The following is a 27,737-nucleotide window of genomic DNA, read 5'->3' as shown; positions in this document are numbered from 1 at the left end:
CGATTAATTTTCAAAATCTGTGTGTAATTATTGTGGAATATTATTTGACAGAGCCAAGACAGAATACATAAGCTGAACTGATTAGGGTATTCAAGGGGAAGAATACAAAAGTCAAAGTAAGTTAAAATGAGTTGAAAAGTTAAAATGAAAAAATGTCATGAACGAATTTTTAAAAGACTTTAAGACAATTCTACACCTCAAAATAAAAAATGGAGACATTTCAATGCAGTCACATATGATCTTGGACAAGTTATAAAATTTCTCCCAGCCTCTATTTCCTCCTCTGCACTGAAGGGTGAACAAATGGTTTCTTAGATGCATTCCAGCAACAAACTATTTGTCTTTTGTCTGAGATTTCCTCAGGGGATATCTCCCAAGATCCCCAGTGGATGCCTAAAACCTCAGATAGTACTCAATCCTATATATACTATGTTTTTTTTGTTTTTTTTCCATCTGATAAGAGAGAGGGCTACTAAGTGACTAATGGTGGGTGGTATATACAGTGTGGATATGTTGGACAAGGGATGATTCATATCCTGGGTAAGACAGAGATTTCATCACACTACTCAGAATAGTGTGCAATTAACAACTTACACGTTGTTTATTTCTGAAAATTTCCATTTAATATTTTGGGACCATGGTTCACCACAGATAACTGAAACCAAGAAAAGCGAAACAGAGAATAACTGACATAAGTAAGGTTGAAGAAATTTCCTCATCCATCTTCTTAACTATTAGATAATATTGCTTTGTGGCCTAGATATTATCTTCCATTCTTCCTCTGACTCAATGGATTAGTTTGCTTATCCTAGGCAGACAGGAGCCTCTGAAATGTTGATCACAGCGAAAGAGCTGTGAACATTGGCCAACCATGAGGGCTTTTTTTTTTCTTTTCTTTTCATTAAAACTTTCTTTGAATGTGTACAGGGAAAAATACGGGCATAGTAATCAGATAAACCTGGGTTTGAAACATAACTATTTCTTACTAGCTGATTGCAAGAGCAAACAAGTTTCCTTATCTGGAAAAACAGGGCTAATACACACCTTGAAGAATGGAAGTACTATTCAGCACTCTGATCAATATACTTTGAGATTTTTATTCCTTTTCTTCTTATTTATAATCCGCTAGGGCCTAACAAGAAAAGAAAACAGATTTGATTATTTTTAGAGTCTTAAACTAAAGAAATCACTGCTGGCTTCCAGTGAAACCTTTAAACGAAATGGAATGAAGCAAGTCTCACAAACAATAAAAATCAGTCGCTCTGACAGGGTTTAGATACTAAGGGGAATTTTAGCCAATAGGTATTAAATCAACATACACCTCGCGGATTCCTCTATAGAACAGTATAACCGGCCATTTCTTTGCTTATGTGTAAGACTTCCAGAACGCTACGGGAAAATTAACTCTCTTTTCAATATATTAGGCTTTGAAGTCGAAATATAAGGGCAATCAGGGTCTATTTTCAGAGCGAAGAGGACTGTTTCTAGACATCCAGGAAGGATTAGTCTAAATGGGTTTAACCCCCTTGGAGGCCTCGTCCCCGGAGCATTCCCATCTCTCAAGTGCCAGGGGCTTAAGGAATCCCCCTTCCTCCTTTTTTTCCTTCTTCCTCTTCTCAGAGCTCCCACCCTCACCCCATTCGGCTGCTTCTATTCCATCTTCGCTTCTTTCCATAAGCGGTCAAAATAGAAAACGGAAGTACCTATTTGTTGCTTAGTGTAGTGCTCGGAGAGGTTTTTTTGTTTGTTTGTTTAATTAAGAAAAATAAAATCCCCCTCAGGTTCTTCATTTCGCAATGAGCCCGAACATCCGCTGGCTCATTAGGCCTCTTAACAAAAGAAAAATGCCCCACTGAACTGTGGCTGACTACTGTGCGGAGGCTGGGGTCGGCTGGAGGGGTTCTGAGTATCTATCATGCGGCAAGGACAGCTTCCCGGGCGAAGGGACCCGGGATCCCGGGAGGCGCGTGCAGCGCCGCCCCCTCACAGTAGGGAGGCGCGGGAGAGGCGGCGGTCCCTGCCCAGCCCGGGTATCCCGTCCCAGGAGCGCGAGGGCGCGGGCAGCGGCCGGAGGCGGCGGCGGCGGGGACGCGGCGCGGCTGCCGCAGGGGAGCGGCGGCGGCGGCGGCGGCGGCGGCGGGCGCGAGGGGCGGGGCGCACTCCGCAACTTCTGCTGCTGCCGCTGCCGCTGCCGCCCGGGCGCTCTCGGCCCAGCCGAGCGGCTGCTGCGAGCTGTGGAGCTGCCGGCGGAGCCCGGCCCGAGCTCCCTCGACTTCGCGTGTCCCGGGCGTCCGTCGGGGGCCGAGGTGCCTCCCGCAGGGAGTCCCCGTGAGGCCGCGCTCCCGCGTTATCCGCAGCGGCCGGGGGTCCGGGGAGTGCGGGGCTCCGAGACCGAGCGGGGCGCCCCCCAGCGGTCGGCGCGGGCCCCATGGCTGGGCCGGGCGGAGCGGAACCGGTGAGGTGAAGCCCCGGGGCCGGCAGCCGGAGCGCGTGGCGGGGGCGCCGGCTCCATGGGCAGCGGCACACGGCGGCGCGATGATGGACGTTAACAGCAGCGGCCGCCCAGACCTCTACGGGCACCTCCGCTCTTTCCTTCTGCCAGAGGTGGGGCGCGGGCTGCCCGACCTGAGCCCCGACGGTGGCGCCGACCCGGTCGCGGGCTCCTGGGCGCCGCAACTGCTGAGCGAGGTGACAGCCAGCCCCGCGCCCACCTGGGACGCGCCCCCGGACAATGCCTCCGGCTGTGGGGAACAGATCAACTACGGCAGAGCCGAGAAAGTTGTGATCGGCTCCATCCTGACGCTCATCACGCTGCTGACGATCGCGGGCAACTGCCTAGTGGTGATCTCCGTGTGCTTCGTCAAGAAGCTCCGCCAGCCCTCCAACTACCTGATCGTGTCCCTGGCGCTGGCTGACCTCTCGGTGGCCGTGGCGGTCATGCCCTTCGTCAGCGTCACCGACCTCATCGGGGGCAAGTGGATCTTTGGCCACTTTTTCTGTAACGTCTTCATCGCCATGGACGTCATGTGCTGCACGGCCTCGATCATGACCCTGTGCGTGATCAGCATTGACAGGTAAGGGCCGGACCGCCCCGTCCCAGGCTCCGGCTGGGGACCGGCCGGCAGCTCAGCCCCGCGCGCTCGCCTGGATTTCCAGGGAGGATCAAGCCAGACTTCAAGGCGGGATGAAGGGCTGCGCTGAAAACACCGCTCGCCCCCCACCCCCCATCTACCCTACACCATCCAAACTTCAGTTATAGCATAGCCTGTGTACATCTTTAAAAGAAAAACCCGAAATGTTCTGGTTTACTGTAGTGACGAATTTAAGACCAAAGTTAAGAGTATTTTAAGCCTTAGCATTTCCGCCAGGGGGTCCCTTGCCTTGATTTTTGGAAGGAAGGGATTTGATGCTCCCTGACTTGATCAAGCCTTGCTGTGAGCCTTAAAGGGTCGTTCAAGAAAAAAAAAAAAAAAAAAAAAAAATCGGAGAAAAGCCACCTTGCTTCCCCAGTTGTGAGAGCTACTCCCTAGGCCAGTGAAAGGACCTTGGATGGTTCTAGAATTGGGGTCTGCGTGTCTTAGACATTGCATCCTTATGATGGTCAGTTCAGAATCGCATTCTTGCTTGTGAAAGTCTGGTTTTAATGTTTGGTAATGCTGTCTGTATCTTGCGAGCTTACTGACTGGAGCCTTACTCCAGGTCTGAATGGCTGGTTCTGGCCTTTCATCATAGCCCTTGGGAACCTTCTGTTGAGAACTCCCCCACTGGAGTAATTGCAACAGAGGCTGACCATCTGTCAGGGATGCTAGGGGAAAAATTCCTGCCTCTGTTGTCATATTGAACTAGGAGACCCACAGGGTTTCTTCAGACTGTAAGGTTACAGGCTTTTGAAATGGAGCTAGTTTTTGACCCTTGAAATATTATGCAGCTGACAACTTGAAGTATGGTCTCAAACGTCTTTGGCCTAAAACAACTATTTCACTTGAAACTGATGTATGAAACCTTAATGTTCACACTCAGAATTCTGCCGGTGTTTCAGGACTAGTATCCTGTTGCGTTTAATGATACACAGAAATGGTTGCTTATTTTCTTAGTGGATCTATAGAACCTTTATATGTGTAGACCTTTCAGCCTAGGGGAAATAATTGATGCCTCCACACTTAAAATGACAGTGCCTCAAAAAATGGTCTAGCATGAAACTGAGATTTTCCTTTTTTCTTCTTGAAAACACAGCTGTTTGTTGTTTGCTGATACTTAAAATGTTCTGCTATATGTATTTTTTGCTTGACCAGGGTTTATAATTACTAAATAAAGGAAATAATAGGAAAGGGAATATTTTCAAGAAGAAAGATACATTGTAGCTCCATTTAGTTAACAATTTAGGTTATTTTTCTTTAAATTGATTCTCCCATTTTATATATCATGGTAGAAGGTGCTGACAGCAAACAAGGAATTATTTAAGAGCAGAGCATGAACTGCATATGTGAGAATATTAGCACCAAATTTGGCAGCTGAAGTTCTGAATTACAGTAGTTAAGAATGACAAAAACATATGCATTTACAGTCTGGCTGTCGCAACTGGAATTAAGAGAGTACACTCAATACACATAGTAAGTATATACATGAATTATAAGCACAGAAATCTGACTGCTCAGCCAACCAAAACAGAGCATCCTGCATGAATGGAGTCCTTTTAAATGGAACTTAGTGTAATAAATAATGGTTTATGCTGCAAGTACTGTATTTATAACCATTTTTTAAAATTTCACAGTTGATAAATGATACATAAATAGTACCTTGTGCTAATTTGTCTCCTAAGACAGCCAGTGTTTCTCTTCTTCTGGGCTACGTTGAGGTTTGACTGAGATCATCTTGTGATCCCTATACATGAGCTAAAGGCATTCTTCACTCAGCATGCATGTGTGATTTAGCATCGGCAGGCATGTCCTGAATACAGAGAAGAGATTAATCCTTCTTGGCAAGAGCTTAAAATTTTAGTGTTAACTATATTCTCATGATTGTCACAAATTGTGTTCACGTAGGCATATAGATTCTCCTTTCACCTGTGAGAATTGCCCCATTGGTGAATTCTGCTTAAAAGTTATTTTAGAAGACCAGCATATCATGTCTTCAGAGAAAATGAAGAATTGATAAAATTGGAAGACACAGACTGATTTTCTTCCAAGAACATTGAGAACTAAAAATGAGAAAAAAGGAAAATATATTATTTCTGAAAAGAATATTTTCTGCAATACCGTTGTAGAATATGACAGATGATATTAAATGTGCTGTGAAAATATGTAAAAAAAATTATCTTCATTCATTCCCTTGTTCATTCCCTCTTGAGTACCTAATATAGGATACACTGTGCTTTGTGCAGCATAATCAAAGATGAATTACAGTATTGTTGCTTTCATGTTCATACTGTACTTTGAGAGTTTGGATATCTGTTAGGCATTTAACCTGTCTAAAATGGAACCTTTCATTTTTCTTAACCACTCCCCATCACACTGGGATGCTTTTCTAATGTAATGCCACACTGTTTTTCACAGGCTTCAGAGCTCCCATCCCGTCTTTTTCAGAAAATGACTTGTATTCATTGAAAAAGTAGCAGCCATCAGATGAGAACTTTTATCTTTTCACCACCAAACAATCTGTCCTGCATATGTACCCTTCTTTTAACTTCCTTTCAGTTAAAAAGCAAAAAGACATTGTAAGCCAGCAAATACCAAACTACTTGGACGTTATATTCTGTCTCCCCACCTTCTCAAGGACTTTGTTCATTGTTTCTTCATGGATGGTCTTTTGTGTTGTTGTTGTTCTGTTTGTTTTAGGGGGTGTGGTGGTGTGGAGGGGACAGAATCTCACTCTGTTACCCAGGGTGGAGTGCAGTGGTGCAATCTCGGCTCACTGCAACCTCTGCCTCCTGGGTTCAGGTGATTCTTGTGCCTCATCCCTCACAAGTACCTGTGATTACAGGTGCATGCCACCATGCCTGGCTAATTTTTGTATTTTAGTAGACACGGGGTTTTACCATGTTGGCAAACTCCTGACATCAACTGATCTGCCCACCTCGGCCTCCCAAAGTGCTGGGATTACAGGTGTGAGCCACCATGCCCAGCTCATTGATGGTCTTTCTTCAGCTTTTCCTTTCTACGGTGTCAAGTTCTGTTTTGTATCTTTTAAAACCCTTTTTTGGCCTCTGGCCTCACTTCTTCCTCCAGCTACTGCTCTGCTTCACAGTTAAGCTGTTCAAAGAATTGTATCCATAAGTTGTCTTTTCTTCCTTACACTTTAGATAGATGACTTTGATGCTCATCAGGTTTACTGCAATATTCTAATTGACTTTCCTGGTTCCACTTCTGTCCAGCCCTGATCTATTCCCTGAGAAGAAGCAAGAACGGTCTATTTAGAACATTTTTTAAAGTGAGATAATGTACATATAATGACATGCACAGATCTTAAATATCCAATTTGTATGTTGACAAGTATATATATACATATGTGACCAATGTTCTAATCAAGATATGCAATATCTTGTCATCCAAGAAAATTCCCTTGTGCTAATTTTAGAATGATCTTTTAAAAATAGAAATCAAATTACCAGCCAGATGTGGTGGCTCACAACTGTAATCCCAGCACTGTGGGAGGGCAAGGCTGGAGGACTGCTGGAGCCCTGGAGTTCAAGACCAGCCTGGGCAGCATAGGGAGACTCCCACCTCTACAAAAAAAAGAAAAAAGAAAAGAAAAGAAAGGAAAGGAAAGGAAGAAAAGAAAGAAGAGGAAAGAAAAGAAAAGAGCCAGGCATGGTGGCAAATGCTTGTGGTCTCAATTACTTGGGAAGCTGAGGTGGGAGGATCACTTTGGCCTGGGAGGTTGAGGCTGCAGTGAGCCATGATTACACCACTGCACTCTAGCCTGGGCAATAGAGTGAGGCACTGTCTTAAAAAAAAAAAAAAAAAAAGAAATCAAATTACTTTTTATGTATAGTTTTAACACATGGAAAATAGTTTTACATATCATTTAGGGAAGCTTGTAGAAGGAGTAAAAGTATAAAATAGTGCAGGGGAGTGGTTGACACCAAATTCAGGACAGTGGTTTATCTCTGGTGGCGTGGGTGGAGGTATAATCAGTAGTATATATATCACCTATGTTGGTAATGTTTTGTTTCTTAACCTCAGTGGTGAATATAGACTTATTATCCTTTGTATAACTTTTTGTATGACTGAAATATTTGTTAAAACTTTTGAAATTCATATAGAAAAGTATATGTATGTGCACAATTCTAAGTATGAAGCTTGATGAATTTCCACATCCATGTAAACAACTATATTAAGAAATAGAATACTGGCAACCTCCCAGAGGTCCCCTCCTCTCCCTTTCTAGTTTCTGTTGCCTGCAAAGAGAACTATTGTCCTGACTTTAGCATCACACATTGGGGTTTTGCTTGGCTAGAACTTCATATAAATGGAATTGTATAGTATGTACTCTTTTGAATCTGGCTTCTTTTTCTCAACATCATGTCTGTGAGAGTCATCTGTAGTTTTTAGCCTATCAGTGGTTCATTCATTTTTATTGATAAGTAGTATTCCATTGTATAAATATACCATAATTTGCTTATCCATTCACAGTAGATGGACATTTGAGTTTTTTCCAGTTTCTGGCTATCTCTAATAGTGCTGATCTGAACATTCATTTGTGTGTGAGTCATTTGTGGACATGTTTAAATTTATTTTGGGGAAATTCAATCCTAGGTAATAAGGTACTTTGGAACATTTTAATTTTATCTATCGCCTCACACCTTTTATGTTATTATTGGCATTCATTTTAGGTCTACAGGTTATTAAAACCCATTAGATATTATTTTTATTGTTGTAACAGTCCGTATTCATTCTTCTTTGCTTACGTGTTTATCTTTTCCAGTGTTCTTTATTTTGTTCTGCGTTACCGCCTTTTCATCTGGGATCATTTTCTGCCAAATTAGATGCCTGCTAGCATTATTATTTTTTTAAATTAAAAAACTATTTTTTTTTTTTAACATAGAGAGAGTCTCGCTATGTTGCTCAGGTTGGTCTTGAACTCCTGGCCTCAAGTAATTCTCCCACCCTGGCCTCCCAAAGTGCTGAGATTACAGATGTGAGCCATCATGCCCTGCCCAGCATTATTTTTTTACTGAATGTATTAGTCTGTTCTCATGCTGCTAATAAAGACATACCTGAGACTGGATAATTTATAAAAGAAAGAGGTTTAACTCACAGTTCCACATGGCTGGAGAGGCCTCATAATCATGGGGGAAGGTGAAGGGGAAGCAAGGCATGTCTTACATAGCAGCAGGCAAGAGAGAGCTTGTGCACAGGAACTCCCATTTATAAAACCATCAGATCTCATGAGACTTATTCACTACCAGGAGAACAGTATGGGTGAAACGGCCCCCATGATTCAATTATCTCCATATGGCCTTGCCCTTGACATGTGGGGATTATTACAATTCAAGGTGAGATTTGGGTGGGGACACAGCCAAACCATATTACTGAGGGTTTGCTAGTGACAAATCCTCTCAATTCTTCAATTCTTACTTGTCTGAAAGTGTCTTCGTTTCAGCTTCTTTCTTTTTTTTTTTTTTTTTTTAAGACGGAGTCTCACTCTGTTGCCCAGGCTGGAGTGTAATGGCGCGATCTCAGCTCACTGCAAGCTCCGCCTCCTGGATTCATGCCATTCTCCTGCCTCACCCGCCTGAGTAGCTGGGACTACGGGTGTCTGCCACCACGCCCTGCTAATTTTTTGTATTTTTAGTAGAGACAGGGTTTCACCATGTTAGCCAGGATGGTCTCAGTCTCCTGACCTTGTGATCCACCCACCTCGGCCTCCCGAAGTGCTGGGATCACAGGTGTGAACCAATGCATTCGGCCTCAGCTTCATTTTGGAATGATATTTTCACTGAGTATGGAATTTTATATTTCTAGTTTTTTTTCCCCAGAACTTTAAAACATTGTTCCATTGTTTTCTGACTTTCATCATTTCTGTTGAAAAATCAGCCATTAGCCAACATTATTATGACTCCATGGAAGGTAATGTGTCTTTTTTCCCCTGACTATTTTTAGGGTTTTGTCTTTTGTCTTTAATTTTTATCAGTTTTCAGTTTTTCTGTGATGTCACTAGATCTGGCTGTATTGATTTTTGTTGTTTATTTACTGTTAACCCTGTTTGGGGTTCCTAATGATTTTTAAAATTTGTTTATTAATATCTTTAATCAGTTTGCTGTTATCTCGTCAAACACTACTATTGTTCCATTCTTTATTTTTCTGTGTCTTCAGATATATGTATTGTAGACCTTTTTACTGTGTCACACACATTTCTTACTCTTTTCTATATTTTCCATTTTATGTTTTACCTCTGTGCTTGAGTTTTGAAAAAATTTTGACCAGCCTTCTAATTTGTTAATTGTCTCTTCTACTATGTCTAATCTGTTGTTCAACCTTATCTATTGAGTTAATTTCCATAATGGCATTTTACAATTCTAGAATTCCATTTAAGCTTTTTAAATTGATGCTGATGTTTTTGGTGAAATTCTCTACCTTTTCATCTAATTTCTTCATCTTGTTATATTTTTTAGTATATTAATCATAGTTTGACTCTTTGTTTCCTGACTCCAATATCTGAGTCACTTGTGGTTTCTTTGTGTGATCTGTGTTTTTCTCTGGGTTTTTGGTCTTGGCATGCCTGGAAAATGTTGACTGAATATTCATCATATTGCATGAAAAATGTAGATGCTGTAGATGATGTTATTTTGTTCCAGAGAAAATGCTAGGCAGGCATATTGGACAATTAATTATTTTAATCCAGTTAGGGACTGAACTGAACATAGGCTGTATTTTAGTTCTGATAGAGCTCTGCCACTGGCAGATGGCTTTCTAGGATGTAGCCTTCTTAGGATTTCAGCCCAATGACTTCTCCCGCTGGCTAGTTCGGAACTTTAAGTGTTCTTTCCTCAAAACTGTGAAACTGTCAAGCATGGCTTCTTAGCCTCCTGCCTTATGCAGTCTCAGAATTCAGCAAATGTTTTGAGGGAAATATCAAACAGGTGCTAGGCTTAGGTTTCACTGGCATCTTTACCTTTTAGGCCTCTGACTTTTGCCTCTCTATCTCCAAGAGACTGCCAAATGCTCTTCTGGTGTTTTTGCCCCTTATTAGCAACTCTCTGCTGAGGCTCTTTACCTGGATCCTTAGCCCCTTACCCTTCACCCAATTTTGACAAATGCCCAAGGGAAAGAGCAGCTGCACAATATTGGCTCACCTCCCTGTGCTTCTGTCTTCTTTAGGATTTTGTTCCCTGAAGTCCTGGTTGTCTTAACAACTGCTTGATGCTTTTGGGCATCATAGCATGCAGGGGTGTGTGTGTGTGTGTGTGTGTGTGTGTGTGTGTGTGTATTTGTGCTTTATCCAGCTTTTAAAGTGACTTTCAGCAGAAGCATTGGTCTGAAGTATCAAACAACCCATTGTAGCTAGAAGTGGATATGTGCCTGAAATATTTTAAATGTATGCTAATATAGAAACATAATTATGTAAATTTCCTGCTTAAAATTTTTCATTTTCTTTTCATTTCACCTGGAATAAAATTCACTCTTTAGCACATGTAGGAGGTCCTTGGTTTGTCCCTGCCTCACTCCTCAAGATCTTGAACTGCATTCTGTCTTGTTTGCCACATTCCAGTCACATTGACCTTTCTCAGTTTCTCTATTGTACCAGATTCTTTCCTGCATCAGGTTTACTCCATGAAAACTCACCAACTAATATATTTGTGAAACTGATTTTACGTCTGAAGTTCTGTTCTCTAATATGTGTGTTTTTTAAAAAAATTCTAAGTTGGAAAGTTTAAGTGTTTAACCCTCTAGATTGACAACAATTAAAATATCAAAAAACTACCAAGTATTGGGAAAGATATGGAGCAAAGGGAATTTACATACATTACCAGTGGGACTGTAAATTGGTGAACCACTTTGCAAATAGTTTAATGTTATCATGTAATGTTAAAAATACATACACCCTAAGACCTTGTTGTTTTATCACCAGGTATGTATCAGAAAGATGCTTGTCCACCAAAAGTCTTCTATAAGAATATGTATAGTATTCACAAACTTGAAACCTTAAAACTTGAAATAATACACACATGTGTCAATAGCAGAATGAACAAATAAATGATGGTATAGTCATACAACAGAATGCTATTTAGGAGTGTTTATCAAACTTGAATGTGCCTCAGAACTACCTGGAGAACTTATGAAAACACAAATTGTTGGGCGTCACCCCAGACCTTACCAAATCAGAAACCTTACCACAAGAGTTTCTGATTTCAAAAGTCTGGGGTGGGGCTAAGAATTTATACTTCACATAAATTCCCAAGTGATTCTGATGCTTCTGGTCTTGGGATCTTAGAGAAGTATTGCTATACAGCAATGAAAATGAACAAATTCTAACTACACACAGCAACCAAATGAATCTCATGAAGTCATTTAAACTATTTTTTGTTATATAAATTTGGAAACATATATTAAAGTCAGGTATACTGTAAGTCTGATGTAGCCGTCATCCATTTTCAACAGTGATCAATTTATGGTCAATTTATTAAAAATATAATTTGCAACTCCTCTTTCATTCAGTTATTTTAAATCAAATTTCAGATGTCATATCATTTCACTGATAAATATTTTGGGGTTACAAATGTAAGGCTGAGCAGAAGCAGCAAAGTATAAAGTATATACATATGTGATTCAATTCAAATAAAAATTTTAAATGGACAAAACTATTTTTAGGGATGTACATAAGTGGTAATATTATAAGGAAAAGAAAGGAAATATATATCATAAGAGGCCAGGAACAGTGGCTCACACCTGTAATCCCAGCACTTTGGGAGGCTGAGGCGGGTGGATCACCTGAGGTTGGGAGTTAGAGACCAGCCTGACCAACATGGAGAAACCCTGTCTCTACTAAAAATACAAAATTAGCTGGGTGTGGTGGCACATGCCTGTAATCCCTGCTACTCGGGAGGCAAGAGAATCGCTTGAACCTGGGAGGCTGAGGTTACGGTGAGCTGAGATCGCGTCATTGCACTCAGGCCTGGGCAGCAAAAGCAAACCCTGTCTAAAAAAAGAGAAAAAAAAAAAGAAAAAAAAAAAAAAAACGAAAGAACAAACAGAGTGATTGCTTTTAGATGGTTAGATGGGATGAAGAAAACTGAGATCAGAGAGGCATGCTTCTAAGGTGGTATAGTGTTTTCTTTCTTGACTGGAGTGGTAATTACAAAAGGGTTAACTTAATTATTGTTAAAGTGTCCATGTATATTTTAGGCACTTTCATGCGTATGTATTTCATATTATAATGAAAGGGGCAAAAGTATGTATTTGATACATCTCGTGAGGTATATTTGGATTAAGTCAGATATATGATTAATCTGAGCAGATACAGTTATTGTTTTAATGCTGTCAGCAACCGTTAATTTTTAGCTTTGTGTATGAGGGCAGGGGCCACCTTTGGGTTGTTCATGGTTACAGGAACTCATCTGCCTTATTTGCAAGAGCTGTAATATTTAGCTCTGATTGGTGTCTGGCTGAAGCCTTGCTTCCTCGCCAGGTACTATGACTCATTCCCTCTGATGATCTGAGTTCTGCTTTTGGCTTTAATTCTGCTTCAATCAGCAGGGCAGGGTGCATTCTGGCTTCTCCAGATCTCCTTTCACTTCAAAGGAAGTTATCCTTGCTCATCTCTAAAATTAATTTTCTGCTTGTAGATACATTTTAAGAATTGATGGAATCCTCTTCTGGCTTTGCTATGGGAAAGTGAGAAGGAGATGAAATGGGTCTTCTGCCCTGTTCTTTTGTGTAGTAACACTTAGCCACCAACTACTTTTTTTTTCCTCTTACGTTAACTAACAGGAAGTAATGCTTCAGGGTAGAAATGATAATAGCTAATAGATGTTTAATGCTTTATTCCTTACACACCACTCCCAAATACAGAAATCTCCACTGATCCCCTCTACAACATTGTGAGGTGGGCATGAGTATCCCCACTTGATGTAGGAGGAAATTAAGGCTCAGAGGGTAGAAGTGACTTGCCAAGGACATACAGTTTGTATGGATGGAACTTGTGTTCAAAGCCTGTTCAAATATTGTGTATTTATTTATATCTATGTGTATAAATATATTTAAGGAAAATAATAAAAGTGGAGACATGGAACATTCCAGTCAAAGGAGCAGCAGATGCCAAGAACACAGAGGCAGTGAATGAGTCTTTGAGTGAACTCACAGAGGGAGCAGAAAGGCATTCTGAGTGAGGGAATAGCATAGGAGAAGCCCGTCAATAACCCTTCACCCCTTGCAGTAGATACTGCTGGTTGCCTACCCCAATCTCCATCCTACCCTTCCTCCTCAGTTATGGGAATTCCTGCTTTGACCTGGGGATATGGCTGCCCAGAATAAAGACTGCATTTCTTAGCCTCACTTATAGCTAGATGTGGCCATGTTACTAAATTTGGGCTTGAGAGATGTTAGTAGAAGTATTATGTTTCAGTTTCCCAGAAACTGCCTTCAAGAAAATTGGTGTGTTTCCTCTTCCTGTTTTCTGTCCTTTCCTCCATCTTGCCTGGAATATGAAGATGGTGGCTAGAGCTCTGACCATCTTAGTCAAGATGGACAAAAATGGCCATGCTTGGTAAAGAAGAGCAGTATACTGGAATGGTAGCCTGGATCATGGAGGACTGTCAACTCCACAGAATTGCTGGAACCTTGACTTCTTGCTAATTGATGAACTAATACCATTGTGTTGTTTATCACATGCAGCTGAACTTAATTTCAGCTGCTAAACCTAGTACAGATTGGGCATCCCTGATCTGAAAGTCTGAAACCCAAAATGCTCCAAGATTAGAATCTTTGAGTACAGACATGATGCCACAAGTAGAAAATTTCACACCTGACCTCATGTGATGGGCACACAAAATTATTTAAAATATTGAATAAAATTACTCTTAGGCTATGGGTACAAGGTAAATATAAAACGTAAATGAATTTTGTATTTAGATTTAGGTCCCATGCTCAAGATATTTTATTATGTATATGCACATATTTCAAAATATAAAAAATATGAAAAAGGTCCCAAGCATTTTGGATCAGGGATACTCAACCATTTCTCCTCCCATTCGCCCATCCTTCCCACAGATGTTCATATACGCTTTTTTTTTTTTTCCCACCTTGGCATATGATTCTATTTTGAGAACAGGCAAAAGAGAACAATGTGTCTGAAGCGCTGGTCAGCCATAGCCTCTTGGGTGGCATTGGAACAGAGGGTGAAGTATCGTGGAAACAAAATTCTTGGGCAGAAGATCACAGAGTGAAGGGTCTAGGGGGAAAGCTCATGGCTTCTGGGCACCAAGGGCGGCCATCCCAGGCAGGCGGTGGTCTTCTTGGCGGCCAGGCATCATATGCAGCACCAGGAAGTCTCCAGATGCATGGAGGTGACCACTCCATGCATGTATGGGATCACATACAGTTTCTAAAACTTCAGTGTGAGGGTGTCACTGGGTCATGCTTCTTTGGAAACCCTTCAGGGATAACACTACCATTTTATGAATGCCGTTTGTGCTACTTAAGTTTCTAGACACTTTATACATGGCATCTCATCGAATCTTTACAATATCCTTGTGAGGGTGCTTTTTGAGTGTCTGTCGTTGAGTGACTCTGCTGGCCAAAGATGAACAAGACATATGTGAACACTTTTAATACCATTCTATAGGTGAAGAAGCTGAGGAAGCTCACACACATTGTATGTGACTGGAACAGTGTCTGAATCCAAAGGTCATACGTCTTTCACTACATCATTGTAGCCATTGCCTGCTGTATGAGGAGGATATTGTTAGGATAGCATTCAAGGCTCTTTATCATGCAGTCCCTTATAGCTTTAATCTGGCTAACTCTCTGAAGGCACCCTCCTTTTCAACACTACATCAGAACAGAAATAATGCTCTAACTTCCGTACCTTGTTTCTCATCCAAGGTTCCCATCCCAATAAGTGCCATCAGTTTGTACCCAGTTGCTTTGCTAGACATTTGAGTATCGTTTTTGAAATTTTCCACCTCAGCCTTCCACTCTCACTTACTGATCACCAAGTCTTTCTGATTGTCCCTACACAGCCCCCTACCCCCAACAACTCAACTTCAGTCCCTATCATCTTTCAGCTGGGCACTCACATTAGCCTCTCGGGGGTCTCTGGGTCTTCATACTTGGCCCCTGTTATTGCAGGGTGCACAACCCTGGCTGCATGTTAGAATCACCTGGGCAACTGTATACCAATGCTTGGGGAGACCCCCTAGAGATTCTTATTTAATTGATGCCAGGTGGGCCTGGGCGTCACATCAGCATATTTGAAAATATCCCCCAGATGAATCTAATGTGCAGCCAGAGGGAGAACCCCTGAGCTGGACTGATCTTTAAAACATAAAAATGTGATTATATCCATGGTTCCCAAGCTCATCTGCATACTAAAGTCACTTAGGAATCTCTTCAAAATTCCAAAGCCCTGGCCATACCAAGACTAATTAATTCATAATATCTGGAAGTGGAACTCATGTATCCATATTTTTTGAAGCTTCCTAGTCTAATGTGCAGATAGGTTTGGGCACTACTGGGTCATGCTGTTCTCCTGTTCAAACAATTTATTGGGTTCCCCTGGTCTTGGGATAAGATCATAAATCTGTAATGTGACCGAAAAGATTATATGATCTGGCCTCTGCCAATCTCACTAAATCAGGGGTTGGCAAACACTTTTTTTCTGTAAAGGTATAGATAGTAAATATTTTAAGCTTGTGGACCGTAAGGTCTCTGTTGCAACTCCTCAACTCTGCCACTGTAGCATGAAAGCAGCCATAGATAATATGTAAATGTGTGGGTGGCTGTGTTCCAATATAGCTTTATTTATGGATACAGAAAATTGAATTTGATATAATTTTAACATATCATAAAATAGTATTCTTCTTTTTCATTTTTTTCAACTACTTAAAAATACAAAGACCATTCTTAGCTGGGGGCCATACAAAAATAGACTGGGACCAGATTTGGTCCTGCTGGAGCTTGCCAGCTTCTGCTTCAGATTTGATTTGGTTCCATTTAATTATTTCCCTCCTTTCCTTCTTCCCCCCTTTCTTTTCTCCCACCTTTCCTTCCTTTCTTCCTACCTACCACCAACTAACCAGTCATGTATCCATACCACCTCTCCTCCCCATATTTCGGCAATTCTGGTCTTCTTTCAGTTTCCTGACATTCTGATGTTCAGGGTCTTCACATGTCTATTTATGTCTCCCCTGGAATACTCTTCTATCTCTTTAGCTGGGTAATTTTTATCACTCTTTAGGCAGGTCCTTGATTAGATATTACTAGGTCATGGGCACATTTCTAGAATCCCCTGACTATCTTAAACAGTTTTTTAACACCTTGCAATTTTTCTTCCTAATTCTCACCTCAATTTGTAATTAATGGTTTGTAAAATTAACTGTAATAAACTCGTGATTTGTGGGATCATCTGTACACTCTGCATAGCATGACCCAGGCTTATCTTGAAGACTGCATTGCCAGCCCTTTGGCATAGTACTTTGTACTTGGTAGGTGTTCAGTTAATCTTTGTGGATTGACTGCAGAAGGAAGGGAGGGAGGGAAGGAAGAAGGAAGGAAAGAAAATAAAAGGAGGGAAGGAAGTAGAAAGGAAGAAAAAAAATGGAGGGAAGAAAGGGAAGGAAAAAGGAAATGGTGCTTCTGATTCTCAAATCCACACATCTGGCCTTGACTTCTTATTCTGCAACTTCCTACAAGACATTCCCCTTGGTGGCAGTGGAGAAGTTTACTTGAGAAACCAAGTTAGGATCAGGAGATGTCTGGTGAAAATAGAAACAGTGTGGAGGCAGTGGGACAATCCCAAAGGTTGGCCTCATGAGAACATAGTAGGCTGGTGAGTTACTTCCTGTTCTGCAGAACACCGACGTTAGCAAAGCTGCCAGTGATGTGAAGGTCTTAGCAGCTTAGATCCAGGAGTTAGCTTTTTATTATCATCAGTGCTGTGTTATGGAGCAGGGTGAAAACATAGGCAAAATTAAATGAAAAATCTGAGAGTCCTTTTTTTCCCCACTAGATAAACACATTTTTGATGAAGGCCACACATTCCTGAAAGCAAGCCATGGGTGTCAGCCATGAAGGCAATACCCAAGTAGAGGAGCAAAATAACTGGCAGTAGCAATCCCATTGTTGGGTGCCAAGGGCTATGTATGATTCATCTCATTTAATCCCCATGACTACTCTGTGGACACACTCACACCCTCACCCCTAACCCTGGGTGATGAGGACAGGGAGGCTGATAGAGGTTAGGAGTACACAGCAAGAAAGGAGTGGTATCAGGTTTGGCCATGAGGAATGTCTGACTCCTGATCTGTCTTACCCCTTCATGGTGCTATAACAAAATATGCAAGACTGGGTAATTTATAAACAATAGAAATTTGTTTCTCACAGTTCTAGAGGCTGGGAAGTCCAAGATCAAGGCACAGGCAAGTTCCATGTCTGGTATTGACATAGTCTCTGCTTGCAAGATGGTGCCTTGTTGCTGCATCCTCATGTGGCAAAGGAACAGAAGGCAAAAGGGCCTAGCAAATTTACTCCAGCCCTTTTATGAAGTTGCTAATCTCATCCATGAGGGCTGTAACCTCATAACTTAATCACATCCCAAAAGTCCGCCTCTTAATACTATCACACTGAGGTTTAAGTTCCAACATATGAATTTTCGAGGGACATATACATTCAAACCATAGCAGGATCTTTTTTTAGACAGAGTCTTGCTGTATGCCCAGGAGGAAGTGAAGTGGCATGATCTTGGCTCACTGCAACCTCTGTCTCCTGGGTTCAAGTGATTCTTCTGCCTCAGCCTTCCAAGAAGCTGGGATTACAGGCATGCACCATTACGCCTGGCTAATTTTTGTATTTTTAGTAGAGACGAGTTTTCACCATGATGGCCAGGCTGGTCTTGAGCTCCTGGCCTCCAGTGATCAGCCAAATTTGGCCTCCCAAATTGCTCAGATTATAGGTGTGAGCCACCATGCCTGGCCAGCATGGTCTTCCAAGGCTCAAGGGGGCACTGGCTCTGTGAACATGATTTATCAACCATGTTAACCATGGACCATTTTCTCTTGCCTTTCAGAGAAGAAGATGATGTTAATAATAATAATTAGAATATAAATTTATAGTCTCTTATCTAAAACCCTTGGGATCACAGGTATTTCAGAATTCAGAATTCTTTGGATTTTAGAAATGTAATTCAGTTGGTATACTGTATATTACACAGCACCACAATGGGGTCTGGGGCTGCATCCCAAATCAAATGTATGAATATTCATATTTAGTGAAGAAAATTAAGACTATAGTCATATCAGTTCAAGTTAGGTTTTGTTGCAAGATCAGTTTGCCACAAGTTTGACAGGCAAAATCATAGCTCCCCTAATTCCTAACTATGTCCTAATTCCTGGACTCTGTAAATATATTACCTTACATAGCAAATGGGGGGAATGAAGGTAGCAGGTGGAATTAAGGTTGTTAATCAGCTGACTTTAAAGTTGGAGAATTATCCTGGATTATCCAGATGTATACCATGTAGTCACAAGGGTTTTTAAATGTGGAAGAATGAGGCAAGAGAGTCAGAGAGGGACACGTGACAATGGGAGCAGAGGTTGGAGTGATGTGATGTGAGAGGGACCCAGTCCACCAATGGTAGCTTTGAAGATGTAAGGGGGCCCTGAGCCAAAGAATAGGAGAAGCCTCTAAAAGATGGAAAAGGTGATGAAATGAATCCTCTCTAGAGTCTCCAGAAAGGAACACAGCCTGTAGACACCTTGATTTTAGTCCAGGGACCCACATTTGCAGGATAAAAAATTTTTATTGTTTTAAGCCACTGAGTTTGTGGGAACTTGTTATAGTAGCAATAGAAATTAATACAACCAGTTTAAGAACAAGGTCTGATTTCAGAGCTTTTTGAGCTTTAGATTTATGGTTAAGAAATTGTGGACCTGTAAGTAGTCTTACTGTGCATTACTCAAGATACTAAGTGTCCTATTGAAGACACTTTTATTATCGTCGTTTTACAGATGAGAAAACTTAGGCTCCGAGAAGTTAACAAATATGCCTAAGGTTGCAGAACTAATAAGTGACCAGTCTGAGACTTGAAGCCATGTCTCTTTTTCTGCTTTTTGGTCTGTGCTCTTAGACTGCTTGCTTCTAAGCAATTGTTGTTGCCTAGATTTGAGGCTTAAAGCTTTGACCAGTGTCAGGGACTGTACTTAATGCTGGGGATAAGGATGAACAAGTTAAAGATGAACACTGGGCAGCCCTTGGTCCCAAATTTGACATTTGTAGTTCTGTGGCCATGTGAACATTATTTAACTTCTTTGAGATGAAAGATACTCATCTATAACATAGGTGATACTAATGCCTTCCCCATAGGTTTGTGATAGTTAATTGAGTTGATGTAGGTGAAGTCTTTTGTCACATGCCTGGCTAATACCAATTCTGCTGATAAATGTGAGCGGTTACACTTATTAGTAGTGTTGTTGTATTAATATTATGCTTCTTTAATAAGGAACATATTGTGAATAGAGGAGTCAGGTCTCTAAGAAAAATTTGAACAGTGCTTAAAAATTGAAGGAGTTGAAAGAATAAGACAAACTCCATGCCTTTGTCACACAGGATTCCCTTCTGTTGGTTTCAGTGGCTGCTGTGAGTGTTGGGTGTTCAGGACACTTGCGTTGCATACTGCAGCTAAGTTTTCTGCATGTTTGGAGTGGGAGAATGAAGCAGCCTGTCTGATCATTTGGCTTTACTCCTTTCCAGTATAATTCCAGGCACTTTTATTATCCCCATTTTACAGACGAGAAAGCTGATCTCACTCCCTCCCATCAGGGAGTGATGATGATTAAGGTATTATGGACTATCAGATCTAGTCCTTCACAGATTTAAGATAGAATATAAGTGGTGAGCTCTAACAGAGACGCCAGATGTGTGTGTGTGTGTGTGTGTGTGTGTGTGTGTGTGTGTGAGAGAGAGAGAGAGAGACAGATGGAGAGACAGATGGAGAGACAGACAGATGGAGAGATGGAGAGGAGAGAGGAAGAGATGACTGCATGCACAACCAAGTTAGAGAAGATGGTGGTGGTGACACTTATTTAATAAGCAAACTGTTACTGCTTGCCTACTAGATATTTAAGAACTATGAGGATACAAAAGTGGATAAAGACAGATTCCCATCCTTAACATGTTATCTAGTTGAGGGTAAATTAAGACTATTTTGTTCACATCAGAAAATTCAGAGCTTTTGAAAGTTAGGTTATAGGTATTGCTTTACAGTCAATTTCTGTGTGATATGACCTTTCTTGAAAGAGATATGAGTCATTTAGCTTCTGGTTGCAAACAATTGTGTTGTTTTATTAGCACTTCCATCAATAGAAACCCCGTTATTATCTGGTCTGTTTTCCAACAGCCTTTTTGTGCCTGAAGAATCCTTAAGTACTCCTGCAAAATGATGGCTTCTAGGTCAAACCTAAGTACTCACTCTTCTGATGTTGTATGTTAAAGTAAAGGATACTAATCTGGGATTGGGGACTATCTCGAGTGCATCTATTTGGGGGGCTTTATTTCACCCATTTATCCAGTTTGTATTATCACTTTCATAACGGCCTCTGTTCTGATTCAAATACTTGTGTATTCTATTTTTCTGGACATGTTTATAACATATTCCATTCTTTAAAAGAGAGGCAGCTACATAGGTTTCTTGCTTTTAAATGGTTTTTTAAATCTGGAACATGAGGCAGAACCATCTACCAAAAAGGGGCTATCAATATTTATGGTCAAACATGGGGAGACTTAAAAGGCATTCTCCCATCCATCCGTAATCAGTCTGGTCCAGTTGCCTGAATATTTCAGAATTGTATTCTGGGAAATGTATATTCTGTATGTTTGGATTGAAAAGTCTCTGCTATTTTCAGTAAAAGTCTTTGAAAATTCTTTCATTCCGATGAAAGGATTGTCTTACAGTTTTTTATTTGACAGTTTACTGAATTCCACAGGCACCTACTAATCTGGCTTCTTTTCTGGGCCACAACGGTGATAGCCCTTTATTAGCAACTCCTTAGCGTAATAAAATTGCCTTTTCTTCTTATGTGAGTTATAGGGGTTTTATCTTTTTGCTGCTTTAATATTTATTGACTACCTAATCTCTTTTGGTTACTCTTCCTTATCATAAACAAGGCAAACAAGACCTTTGCTCTCTAGGATCTTATATTCTAGTAAGAATAAACAGACAGGTAAGAAACAGATAAGTTAAAACACACACATTAATTTGTTAGTAATAAGTGTCACGCGTAATTAAAATAGGGCAATGTGTAAGAGTAGGTGATCATGGAAGGCCTTTCTGAGGAGGTGACATATAACTGAGATGTAAATGACATGAAGGAGCCAGCTGTGTGAAGATCAGGAAAAAGAACTTTCTAGGCAAAGGCAGCAGCTGGCAGAAAGGCCCTGGGCTAGTGTGATTGGAGTGGAGAGATAAAAGGAAAACCTGGAAGGAGATGAGATTAGAGAAGTGTTGCAAATTATATTGGGATTCAGACCAGGTAAAGAGTTTGGACTTGAAGATGGCCGAATAGGAACAGCTCCAGTCTCCAGCTCCCAGCGCGAGCAACACAGAAGACAGGTGATTTCTGCATTTTCAACTGAGGAATGCAGCTCATTGCCAGCAACGGATCAAAGCTGGACGGAGAATGACTTTGACGAGATAAGAGAAGAAGGCTTCAGTCCATCAAACTTCTTAGAGCTAAAGGAGGAATTACATACCCAGCGCAAAGAAACTAAAAATCTTGAAAAAAGAGTGGAAGAATTGATAACTAGAATAATTAATGCAGAGAAGGCCAAAAACAAACTGACAGAGATGAAAACCATGACACGAGAAATACGTGACAAATGCACAGGCTTCAGTAACCGACTCAATCAACTGGAAGAAAGGGTATCAGCGATTGAGGATCAAATGAATGAAATGAGGCGAGAAGAGAAATCTAAAGAAAAAAGAAGAAAAAGAAATAAACAAAGCCTGCGAGAAGTATGGGATTATGTAAAAAGACCAAATCTACATCTGATTGGGGTGCCTGAAAGTGAGGGGGAAAATGGAACCAAGTTGGAAAACACTCGTCAGGATATCATCCAGGAGAACTTCCCCAACCTAGTAGGGCAGGCCAACATTCAAATTCGGAAATACAGAGAACGCCACAAAGATACTCCTTGAGAAGAGCAACTCCAAGACACATAATTGCCAGATTCACCAAAGTTGAAAAGAAGGAAAAAATCTTAAGGGCAGCTGGGGAGAAAGGTCGGGTTACCCACAAAGAAAAGCCTATCAGACTAACAGCAGATCTCTCAGCAGAAACTCTACAAGCCAGAAGAGAGTGGGGGCCAATATTCAACATTCTTAAAGAAAAGAATTTTAAACCCAGAATTTCATATCCAGCCAAACTAAGTTTCATAAGTGAAGGAGAAATAAAATCTTTTACAGATAAGCAAATGCTGAGAGATTTTGTCACCACCAGGCCTGCCTTACAAGAGACCCTGAAGGAAGCACTAAACATGGAAAGGAACAACCGGTACCAGCCATTGCAAAAACATGCCAAAATGTAAAGACCATCGAGGCTAGGAAGAAACTGCATCAACTAACGAGCAAAATAACCAGTTAATATCATAATGGCAGGATCAAGTTCACACATAACAATATTAACCTTAAATGTAAATGGACTAAATGCTCCAATTAAAAGACACAGACTGGCAAACTGGATAAAGAGTCAAGATCCATCAGTCTGCTGTATTCAGGAGACCCATCTCACATGCAGAGAAACACATTGGTTCAAAATAAAGGGATGGAGGAAGATCTACCAAGCAAATGGAGAACAAAAAAAAGCAGGGGTTGCAATACTAGTCTCTGATAAAACAGACTTTAAACCATCAAAGATCAAAAGAGACAAAGAAGGCCATTACATAATGGTAAAGGGATCAATTCAACAGGAAGAGATAACTATCCTAAATATATATGCACCCAATACAGGAGCACCCAGATTCATAAAGCAAGTCCTTAGAGACTTACAAAGAGACTTAGATTCCCATACAATAATAATGGGAGACTTCAACACCCCACTGTCAACATTAGACAGATCAATGAGACAGAAAGTTAACAAGGATATCCAGGAATTGAACTCATCTCTACAGCAAGCAGACCTAATAGACATCTACAGAACTCTCCACCCCAAATCAACAGAATATACATTCTTCTCAGCACCACATCACACTTATTCCAAAATTGACCACATAATTGGAAGTAAAACACTCCTCAGCAAATGTACAAGAACAGAAATTATAACAAACTGTCTCTCAGACCACAGTGCAATCAAACTAGAACTCAGGACTAAGAAACTCAATCAAAACCGCTCAACTACATGGAAACTGAATAACCTGCTCCTGAATGACTACTGGGTACATAACGAAATGAAGGCAGAAATAAATATGTTCTTTGAAACCAATGAGAACAAAGATACAACATACCAGCATCTCTGGGACACATTTAAAGTGGTGTGTAGAGGGAAATTTTTAGCACTAAATACCCACAAGAGAAAGCTGGAAAGATCTAAAATTGACACTCTAACATCACAATTAAAAGAACTAGAGAAGCAAGAGCAAACACATTCAAAAGCTAGCAGAAGGCAAGAAATAACTAAGATCAGAGCAGAACTGAAGGAGATAGAGACACAAAAAACCCTCCAAAAAATCAATGAATCCAGGAGTTGGTTTTTTGAAAAGACCAACAAAATTGATAGACTGCTAGCAAGACTAATAAAGAAGAAAAGAGAGAAGAATCAAATAGATGCAATAAAAAATGATAAAGGGGATATCACCACCGACCCCACAGAAATACAAACTACCATCAGAGAATACTATAAATACCTCTACACAAATGAACTAGAAAATCTAGTAAGAAATGGATAATTTCCTGGACACTTACACTCTTCCAAGACTAAACCAGGAAGAAGCTGAATCCCTGAATAGACCAATAGCAGGCTCTGAAATTGAGGCAATAATTAATAGCCTACCAACCAAAAAAAGTCCAGGACCAGATGGATTCACAGCTGAATTCTACCAGAGGTACAGGGAGGAGCTGGTACTGTTCCTTCTGAAACTATTCCAATCAATAGAAAAAGAGGGAATCCTCCCTAACTCATTTTATGAGGCCAACATCATCCTGATACCAAAGCCTGGCAGAGACACAACAAAAAAAGAGAATTTTAGACCAATATCCCTGATGAACATCGATGCAAAAATCCTCAATAAAATACTGGCAAACTGGATCCAGCAGCACATCAAAAAGCTTATCCACCATGATCAAGTGGGCTTCATCCCTGGGATGCAAGGCTGGTTCAACATACACAAATCAATCAACGTAAACCAGCATATAAACAGAACCAAAGACAAAAACCACATGATTATCTCAATAGATGCAGAAGAGGCCTTTGACAAAAATTTAACAGCCCTTCATGCTAAAAACGCTCAATAAATTCGGTATTGATGGAACGTATCTCAAAATAATAAGAGCTATTTATGACAAACCCACAGCCAATATCATACTGATGGGCAAAAACTGGAAAAATTCCCTTTGAAAACTGGCACAAGACAGGGATGCCCTCTCTCACCACTCCTATTCAACATAGTATTGGAAGTTCTGGCTAGGGCAATCAGGCAAGAGAAAGAAATCAAGGGTATTCAGTTAGGAAAAGAAGAAGTCAAATTGTCCCTGTTTGCAGATGACATGATTGTATATTTAGAAAACTCCATCGTCTCAGCCCAAAATCTCCTTAAGCTGATAAGCAACTTCAGCAAAGTCTCAGGATACAAAATTAATGTGCAAAAATCACAAGCATTCTTATACACCAGTAACAGACAAACAGAGAGCCAAATCATGAATGAACTTCCATTCACAATTGCTTCAAAGAGAATGAAATACCTAGGAATCCAACTTACAAGGGATGTAAAGGACCTCTTCAAGGAGAACTACAAACCATTGCTCAGTGAAATAAAAGAGGACACAAACATATGGAAGAACATACCATGCTCATGGATAGGAAGAATCAATATCGTGAAAATGGCCATACTGCCCAAGGTAATTTATAGATTCAATGCCATCCCCATCAAGCTACCAATGAGTTTCTTCACAGAATTGGAAAAAACTGCTTTAAAGTTCATATGGAACCAAAAAAGAGCCCACATTGCCAAGACAATCCTAAGTCAAAAGAACAAAGCTGGAGGCATCATGCTACCTAACTTCAAACTATACTACAAGGCTACAGTAACCAAAACAACATGGTACTGGTACCAAAACAGAGATATAGACCAATGGAACAGAACAGAGTCCTCAGCAATAATACCACACATCTACAGCCATCTGATCTTTGACAAACCTGAGAGAAACAGGAAATGGGGAAAGCATTCCCTATTTAATAAATGGTGCTGGGAAAATTGGCTAGCCATAAGTAGAAAGCTGAAACTGGATACTTTCCTTACTCCTTATACGAAAATTAATTCAAGATGGATTAGAGACTTAAATGTTAGACCTAATACCATAAAAACCCTAGAAGAAAACCTAGGTAATACCATTCAGGACATAGGCATGGGCAAGGACTTCATGTCTAAAACACCAAAAGCAACGGCAACAAAAGCCAAAATTGACAAATGGGATCTGATTAAACTAAACAGCTTCTGCACAGCAAAAGAAACTACCATCAGAGTGAACAGGCAACCTACAGAATGGGAGAAAATTTTTGCAATCTACTCATCTGACAAAGGGCTAATATCCAGAACCTACAAAGAACTCAAACAAATTTACAAGCAAAAAACAAACAACCCCATCCAAAAGTGGGCAAAGGATATGAACAGACATTTCTCAAAAGAAGACATTCATACAGCCAACAGACACATGAAAAAATGCTCATCATCACTGGCCATCAGAGAAATGCAAATCAAAACCACAATGAGATACCATCTCACACCAGTTAGAATGGCAATCATTTAAAAGTCAGGAAACAACAGATGCTGGAGAGGATGTGGAGAAATAGGAACACTTTTACACTGTTGGTGGGATTGTAAACTAGTTCAACCATTATGGAAAACAGTATGGCGATTCCTCAAGGATCTAGAACTAGAAGTACCATATGACCCAGCCATCCCATTACTGAGTATATACCCAAAGGATCGTAAATCATGCTGCTATAAAGACACATGCACATGTATGTGTATTGTGCCACTATTCACAATAGCAAAGACCTGGAATCAACCCAAATGTCCATCAGTGACAGACTGGATTAAGAAAATGTGGCACATATGCACCATGGAATACTATGCAGCCATAAAAAAGGATGAGTTTGTGTCCTTTGTAGGGACATGGATGCAGCTGGAAACCAGCATTCTCAGCAAACTATTGCAGGAACAGAAAACCAAACACCGCATGTTCTCACTCATAGGTGGGAACTGAACAATGAGATCACTTGGACTCAGGAAGGGGAACATTATACACCGGGGCCTATCATGGGGAGGGGGTAGGGGGAAGGATTGCATTGGGAGTTATACCTGATGTAAATGACGAGTTGATGGGTGCTGACGAGTTGATGGGTGCAGCACACCAACATGGCACAAGTATACATATGTAACAAACCTGCACGTTATGCACATGTATCCTAGAACTTAAAGTATAATAATAATAATAAATAAAGAGTTTGGACTTTATTCTAAGTGTGGCAGAACCACTGGAGACTTTGAAACCTAGGGTGAAATGGTCTGGTTTTTCAATTTTAATAATTCATTGTGGTTACTTTGTGGAGAATGAAATGGGGGAGGGTGAGAATGAAAACTTGGAGACCAATGGGAAGGCTTCTATGTTAGTCAAGGCAAGAGGTAATTGTAGCTTGGACTGGGTTCGAGTAGTGGAGACAGAGACAACTGGAGGAATTCCAGATCTATCTTGGAGGTGTATCGGCAGGCCTGGCTGATGAACTGGATGTAAGCACTGAGGGAAAGAAGCCCAAAGATTGACTCTTGTGCTTTTGGCTCAAGCAATTCAGTAGATGGTGATACAGTTTAACAAGATGTGACAGCAGTAGGATTGGTGGTAAAAATCAAGTGTTCTATTTTGATTGATAAATTTTGTATCAATAGACATTTGGATATGAGTCTAGAATTTCAGAGAGAATTCAGGACTAGAGGTAAAAAATTGAGTGTCGTTGTGCATGATATTTCAGGCAATGGTGTAGGAGACAGCAGATAGGAAAAGGGGTTTAAACACCAAGCTTTGAGGAGATAAAATGTTTGGAGGTTAAGAGGAGGACCCAGCAAAGCTTAAAAAGGGATGGTTAGTCAGTGCGATATGAGGAACACCTGTCGTGGAAATTAAGGGGAAAATGTTTTGACAAAGATGGAATGTAATCAAATCGGTGACCTTGAAGTCATTGGTGATCTTGAGTAGTTTTAGTGAAGCAGTCAGATGGAAGCCAGCAAGAGTTAGGCAAAGAGAAAAGGAGGAGAAAGGAGAGATTGCAGGTAGAAGCAACTCTTCCAAGAAGTTTTGCTGATAGGCACTCACCTGGA

General features: G+C 40.8%; 1 protein-coding gene across 3 annotated transcripts in view; it reads left to right on the top strand.

Annotated features, from left to right (window-relative positions):
- Positions 1-2,156: 2,156 nt before the first annotated feature.
- The window catches only part of HTR7 (5-hydroxytryptamine receptor 7), a 113,379-nt gene continuing 87,798 nt past the window's right edge, over positions 2,157-27,737 (top strand). For 2 of the 3 annotated variants that reach the window (XM_007963518.3, XM_007963519.3), the window contains exon 1: positions 2,157-3,074. In XM_007963518.3, the coding sequence (XP_007961709.1) occupies positions 2,536-3,074 (539 nt within the window). In that variant the 5' untranslated portion in view covers positions 2,157-2,535. The remainder of the gene's footprint in view (positions 3,075-27,737) is intronic. The other variant, XM_007963520.3, reaches the window with a different exon arrangement.

Source organism: Chlorocebus sabaeus, chromosome 9 (genome assembly GCF_047675955.1).
Source record: "Chlorocebus sabaeus isolate Y175 chromosome 9, mChlSab1.0.hap1, whole genome shotgun sequence".
Lineage (NCBI taxonomy): Eukaryota > Metazoa > Chordata > Mammalia > Primates > Cercopithecidae > Chlorocebus > Chlorocebus sabaeus.
The sequence above is the reverse complement of the archived record's forward strand: the minus strand, read 5'-3'. Positions and strand labels throughout refer to the sequence as shown.